This window comes from Macadamia integrifolia, chromosome 11 (assembly GCF_013358625.1).
Source record: "Macadamia integrifolia cultivar HAES 741 chromosome 11, SCU_Mint_v3, whole genome shotgun sequence".
Taxonomy (NCBI): domain Eukaryota; kingdom Viridiplantae; phylum Streptophyta; class Magnoliopsida; order Proteales; family Proteaceae; genus Macadamia; species Macadamia integrifolia.
Genome location: NC_056567.1, coordinates 9,777,919 through 9,785,451, shown reverse-complemented (window position 1 = coordinate 9,785,451; position 7,533 = coordinate 9,777,919). Strand labels below are relative to the sequence as shown.

At 37.3% G+C, this 7,533-nt stretch overlaps 1 protein-coding gene across 1 annotated transcript; it reads left to right on the top strand.

The window, feature by feature from the left end:
• Positions 1–5,257: 5,257 nt before the first annotated feature.
• Positions 5,258–6,943, top strand: LOC122093134 (putative F-box protein At5g55150). Its single transcript, XM_042663392.1, has 2 exons — positions 5,258–5,356; positions 5,571–6,943. The coding sequence occupies exon 2, from the start codon at positions 5,592–5,594 to the stop codon at positions 6,711–6,713; it is 1,122 nt and encodes a 373-aa protein (XP_042519326.1). The 5' UTR covers positions 5,258–5,356; positions 5,571–5,591; the 3' UTR covers positions 6,714–6,943.
• Positions 6,944–7,533: the final 590 nt, after the last annotated feature.

Genomic DNA, 7,533 nt, shown 5'->3' with positions numbered 1-7,533 from the left:
TTGTATTCTTCATATTCTACGGCGCAACGATGCGATTAGTGTTGGAAACCCGGCCGTAGTGGGCACTGGGCAGGTTGTCACGGCCATAGTCTTGGGGCCCATTTGATAACGTTTCTGTCGTTTCTATTTTAAGAAACGGCAGAAACATAAATTTTCGTTTTTAGAAATAGAAACGGAATTGAAGGTGTTTAATAAGTCATGTTTTTAGAAGTCGATGGTAACCAGTGAAATAATTGTCACAAGTCGTTTCTAGAAACGGCGAAACAAGTTCCTGGGTCGTTTCTTGAACCACAAATAAGTAAAAATTTCTATTTCTATTTCTAAAAATAAGTGAAACGAAACAGTTTTATCAAACGTTTTTTGCTCCGTTTTTGCTATTTCTGGAAACAGAAACGGCAGAAACGAGTTTCTTGAAACGTTATCAAACGGGCCCTTGGATTTAGTTCTCCACTGGCACTAAGTCAGTCTTGCACCTCACCTTGCGAGACTTTAGGAAGAGGACTTGGAGAAAACTTGGGAGAGTGTTGAAGAATGAAAGTTTTATTGTACTAGAATGCTTGGTTGCTTGAAGGATGCCTTAGCCAAATGAAGTCCCTTCCATTTATAAACATCTTGACTACAAAGAGCACCTAATATCTTTACAAATGTCTTCATCCGAGGATATTTACAAGTACTCTAAAGCTTTCTTGCTTCTAAAAGTTTCTCTACAAGTATCGAGATTTCTTACATTTTAGTAGAAAGTTATCGACAATGGTAAGGATGTGGATTTGAAACCAAAATTGTTTATCGTAATCAAATCAAACCATTTACACCAAAACCATGAAATCGTTTATTAAATGGTTTGATTTTAGTTTAAAGTTTAAACTGTTAAACCAATTAACATATACGTAGTAAGTTTAAGTTATTCAATATTAAATTTACATACATTTCAATAAAAAAATAAAATAAAATAAAACAACTATTAAAAAAAAAGCATATAGCAATAAACAATTATAAAAGTTTAAAAAGTAAATAAGTTGTTTGGATAAAAAATTAGAAAACAGAAGAAAACCATTCATTATATGATTCGATTTTGATTTTACCTAAAAAATCTCTCACCGAACCGAATTGAACCATCTACAACAGAACCTAATCAATTAACAACCTTAGACAATGGACCTTGTTTAGCCAATGGCCTAAGTTCATGGTCTTATGAGCAGGCCCGTGGGCCTATGGTGGTGGACAATGACACTCCCCACCCCCCCAACCGAATTTGGTGACATCCTCATTGTGTACTCCTCGTGGAACCTTTGTATAGCCTATTTAAACTATCATTTAGCATCTTTCAGTTCCCAGCTTGTCTTGCTCTCTTGAAATCTCTTCCACCTAACCAAATACTCCACTACAAGGAGATCTACTTCGAATGACACAATCCATGATCATGTATTCAGCTTCTCTCTCATAAGAAGTAGAAATACCCACTGGGCCTCTCATCAAAGTCGTGTGACATGGGTGTATGTCTCCATGGTATGGTTTGAGTGAGTTTGCATCGAAGATCGGATGGATCATCAATTTTGGAGGTAGAATTACCTTGTAAGACACATTGCCTACATACTTAGGATCTCGTATAGGCTTCATATCGGCAAACCATCCCGTTAGGCATCTTTCGTTGGGACTAAAATTATGAAGGAAGAAACTTGATGAGCCCTAAGTTTGTGACCATGAAATTTGTTGGTTGTCTCTTTTTGTCAGCCCATGTCTTCCTCTCCTTAGTGGTCTCGTCTCAAAAAGACCGAGCCACATCCGCCTTCCCCCTAGGTGATGGTCTCTTATGCAACCTTGATGGCATGACATCCTTGAATCTATCGAGGACATTCTCAAGAGGCATTTGTATCGCATCCACAAGGCCTCCTTTATTATTGAGTGGTATGACGATATGGGTGTCTTTGCCCTTCTTACCCACTTTCTCTTGTCGCATTACTATCAAGAGTTTTTCACATCCGCTATCCCTAGTCCCTTGTATACCATTGGACCATAAATGATGCTCCTTCATGATACATACTGTGCTGGTGAAAGGCATTTTTATGGGCTAATCTACTTCAAGTAAAGCCTACAGGTTATAGATGCTACAATAACAGACTCGGCAAAATTATGGAGAGTATTGATGTCACAGTTGATGAGAAATGATGTTCCCTATGGCTCAAGAAATGAACTCCCAGAGTCTGAAGAACTTGATGATGAGAATGACTTGGTTAATAGTAAACCAAAAGGCAAATATGAGATTGATGATGAATAGCTTGAAGAAGATTCAGATGAGCAAAGAAGACACAACTGAGCTGATTAATAGGGAAAAGATGAGTTGATCATTGGTGACCCCACTGTTGGTGTTCATACTAGAAGAATAAAGACCAATACCTACTCTCTTTTTCAAAGATTGAACTAAAAACTATTGATGAAGCAAGCAAAGATGAGAGTTGGATGAAGGGCATGAATGAAATTGACCAGATAGAGAGGAATCACATTTGGGTTCTAGTCCCTAGCCAATTGACAAGAATGTGATTGGCACCAAATGGATTTTCAAAAATAAACTCAATGAAGATCATCAAGTTGTGAAAGCAAAACTTGTATGCAAGGGTTATGCTCAAGTGGAAGGCGTTAACTTTGAAGAAAATTTTGCTCCACTGGCGAGGCTTGTGGCTATCAGAATGTTCTTGGGTTAGGCAATGTACAAGGACTTCAAGCTCTATCAAATGGATGTCAAAGCAGCTTTTTTAAATGGGACCTTGAAAGACAAGGTTTATATAGAGCAACCTGATGGGTTTCCGCTGAGGACCCCACTCTTGTGTGCAGATTGAAGAAGGCCTTGTATGGTTTGAAGCAACCTCCAAAGGTATGATACTCCAAATTGAACTCCTACTAGTATAAGTTGGGATTAAAAAAGGGCTAGTGGACAGCAATCTGTACATCATAACTAAAGAAAACAATCAGCTTGTGGTAGTTGTGTATGTAGATGACATCAAAGTTGTGCAGAGACTTTGCAATGAGGATGAAATATGAGTTTGAAATGTCTATGTTGGGTGAACTCTCAATTTTTTGGACTTGCAGATTAGTCAGATGAAAGAAAGAATGTTTATATCTCAAACCAAGTGAGGGAGATGTTGAAGAGATTCACTATGGAGTACAAGTCTCTTAGTACATCTATTATGACTGGGTGTAAGTTGAGCAAGGAAGATGACTCTCTATCAGTTAACCAAACATCTTACAGGTCAGTGATTGGTAGCCTATTGTATCTAACACCTCGTAGGCCTGACATCTTACAATTTATGTGCATAGTAGCTAGATTTCAAGCATGACCAAAGGAAACACATGTGGCAACAGTGAAGAGAATTTTCAAATACTTGAAGGGACTAGTGAGTACTAGTTATGGTACCCCGAAGGTCAAGAGCTTTACTTTATTAGCCTTTTTCAATGAAGATTGGGCAGGGCATGTTAATGACAAGAAGAGTACTAGTGGTGGTACATTCTCCTTGGGGACCAGCTTGGTGGCTTGGCATAGCAAGAACAAGCAATTTCTTTCAATAACAAAGGTATAGTATATTGCAGCTACATCTTGTTGTACACAAGTGTTGTGGATGAAACAGATGTTGAAGGATCTGAGTGTGGAGTTTGAACAGGCAGTGCCACTGTATTATGACAATACGAGTGCAATCATTATTTTCTAAGAACCCGGTGGTGCATTTGAGAATGAAACATATTGATATCCAGTATCACTTCTTGAGAGACAAAGTCTTGGAAGGTGAAGATAGAATAAAATTTGTTCCTACAGCAAAGCAAGTGGCTGACATTTTTACTAAACCGCTTCCCAAAGAGTAGTTTGATTTTCTCAGGCAGAAGCTGAGAGTGGTGGTTCTTCCTAAGCACTATGGGCACTAAGAAAGGAGGAGCAAATTGCTTGATATTGCTACCCCTGTATTAGACTTTAGGGGAATCCATTATTGCCTCCCTTCGCACTTGTTATCAAAGGGAGAGAGATTATTCATCGGAGCTTTGGAGTGTAATTGCTAATGAGATGGTTGCCAATAAGAATTTCTACAAGGGCTACCCCATACTCTTTAGTATATGGAATGGAAACAGTTCTAGCCATTGGATTAGAAATACTATCACTCTGAGTCAATAAAAAAGTATGAAAATATACTACAAAATTACAAAATATCCAATAACAGTATGAAAATATCCTATAAAATCACCAAATTATCCTATAAAAGGTACAAAAATATCCAATAAAAGTAGGAAAATATATCCTATAAAAGTACAAAAATATACGAAGAAATTAGTAATATATCCAAGAAAAGTAAGAAAAATATCCTATAAAGTGCCAAAATATCTATTAAAATTACAAAAAAAAATACTATAAAGTTATATACTATGAAATTACCAACATATCCAATAAAAGTACGAAATTATCCTATAGAAGTATATCATATGTTTGAAGGTTTTTATACATTGATGATATATTGAAAAGATGTTAAATCAAGTCATAGAATTTGTTTAGCTTCGATCAAATTTCGAACATTTCGACTTTGGCTTCTACAATTGTAATACCAAATTTACCAACACTTTTCTTTATTGAACTTATCGGTCATTTCAACCCAATTCCACAATGAAGTGATTCTAGGGAACGAAAAAGGGAAATGGAGGTTGATATCAGACACAATGCTTTATTAGTTAATCCAACAATGAAATGCTTGTGAATTTTTATTTTGGTCAGAGGCCAAGTATAGAATTAGCTCACTTTGATCTCTCCATGCTCCATATAGAGTTCCTAATTCCCATTGAATCTATGCAAACTGAACAACTGGAATCACCATTAAAGGCTCTCAATTCATTTTTTGTGATCATATGGATATTAACTAGGCTCATCAATCATCATACTATTTTTCTTGTAATACCGCAACTTCCCATTAAGCTAGCTGTTTTATGGATTGGAAGATAATATATGTCAATTTAAATAAAAATATAGGAACAATGTGGGCTCATCAATTACAATAATTTTCTTTCTATATCCTTAACTTACCATCGATAAGTTAGGGTTATGTAATGGATGATCTTATGCTATCTCCAACCCAGAACTGCAAGGAAGGAAATCCATGATACTATCCCTTGGCTGGCATGCTCTTGTCTCCCACACAAGGAAATCCAGGATTTGGATCTTAGTTAGCGTATGATTCATATCCACCACATCTCGGGCTTGAGGAATTTTTTACGAGTTCTAAGCTTCTATAGATATAGCCCTCCATCTTCTCTCATTCTTGTCACTCTCATAGTTGACGCCTCAGCTTATTTGCTAGAAAACCATCAACAACTCAAACAACAAGATGTAAGATCTCTTTTTCTGAAACTTCTTCCATTGCATCTTCTTCGCTTTATTCAATTTTGAAGTGTGCACATTTTTATTTATTTATATATATAATTTTTTTTTTCGTTTTAGGGTTTAGTGATAGGATTAATCTTTTTCTTTGCTAATGTTGGTCTTGATAAGGTTTTGGAAAGTACTGACTTTTTTTTCCTCTTCTTCCTTTCTTTCTTAAAAGATACCACAGAGATAAGCAAGTATGGTTCAATGCTGGTCCAGGCTTCCCGAAGAACTCATTGGGTACATCACGAAGCGGCTTCATTCAGTCGAGGACATTGTTAGGTTTGGTGTAGTCTGCCGATCATGGAGAGCTGTTACAATTCAGAAACGTTACTACTCTTCAAAACTTTCTCCTCCATGGCTCATGCTGGTGGAGAATGAAAGCAATGAAAACCGTGGCTTTTACAACATCTCAAGCAATAGGGTTCACCATCTTCATTTGCCAGAGGCTCAAGGAAGGCGATGTTGGGGTTCTCCCCATGGCTGGCTGGTCACTATAGGCATTGATCTTGAGATCCATCTATTGAATCCATTAACAAGAACCCGAATAAGGGTACCACCTCAAACGACCTTCCCAGATCTGTATGATACTGGTCGGACCCCAAAAGAGATATGTGATTCATTTATAGAGAAAGCAGTGATATGTTCAAGTCCATCATCATCATCTTCAGCTGATAACTGCATAGTTATGGCAATATATGGTGAGCTTTCTCTATTGGCCTTTGCAAAAATTGGAGACACAAAATGGACTAGTTTAGAGAATTGTCCTCGTGGATTTATCGATCTCATATATTCAAATGGTTATTTCTTTGCTCTTCAGTCTCTTGGGAATGTAGTGAAATGTGAGATAAATGGTCCTCATCCGAAGGCAATAGAGTTTGCATCACCACCGAAGGTAAATTTTGTGGAGAGAAAATATCTTGTAGAATTGTCAGGAGAACTGCATATGGTAATGCGAAACTTCAAGAATATTGGACCATACAGTTCCCCACAATCTAGAACAACTGATTTTAAAATCTACAAGTTGGATTCAAGAAATAAGCAGTGGGTGGAAGTGGAAAGTTTAGGAGATCGAGCATTATTTGTTGGTAATAATTCTACATTTGCTATCTCAGTTTCCGATCACCCTGAGTTTCAAAGCAATTGCATCTACTTCACAGATGACTATTCTCTCTTTTATAAGTTTGGAGGAGGAGGTGATATAGGAATATTTAATTACACCGATCATACAATTCAACCATGTTACCCAGGTCATCATCATCATCATGACATTATTTCTGATTTTTCTCCACCTCTTTGGATCTCCCCAAGTCTATGGTAAACAAAAACCCTTAGGAGATCAGCTACGATCAAGAAGAACCGAGCTAACAAATAGCCCAGCTTGCATGCCACATCAGCAAGGTCTCTTTCCCCTTCTCCACGCCTCTAGTAGAAGGCTGGAAAACGTGAATAAAATAAAGTCCCCTCCAATCCTTCTTATTTTTGAAGATCTCAAGTGATTGCATTGGGAATTAGTTCTTTCCTATTTAAAGCAAGGATTTGATACTTTTGGAAAACCAGCTAAGCACTACTGTTGGGAGATTTTAATCCCATGAAATATTATCGATTTGGAAGGAAATCCAAAAGTGGATTTCTACTGATAAGAAATATAGTTACCCAAAAATGATTTGCACATCTGTCAAGACGTATTATACGTATCTATCCAAAGTGTTACATTAGAATTCTACACAAAAGAATAAAAAGAGGAAAATGACATCTATCATCTTCAGGGTGCCCCGTAGGCATAGTCATCACAAGCACAACCCTACTCGTGCTCCTTAAGCTCCTCTACTAGTAGCTCATCATCAAACAAAGTAGGTGTCTTCAACTTAGATCGGAAGGGATACTTGTGTATCATCTAAAAACACATAACAAATGGGATGAGCTTCCATGAAGTCCAATGAGGCGAGGGACATGCAACCAAACACATCAAAATATGATGCAACACACAATTCAATAGAAATTAAATGAATGAAGCATGATCCTGATTATTAACACTAAATCTGTTGTAACCCAGCAGTCACTGAGAGGGGGTGAATCAATGAGTCCAATTCGATCCCCAAAAATCAGTCCGATGTCTGGCCAAGAAAAACCTGATACAC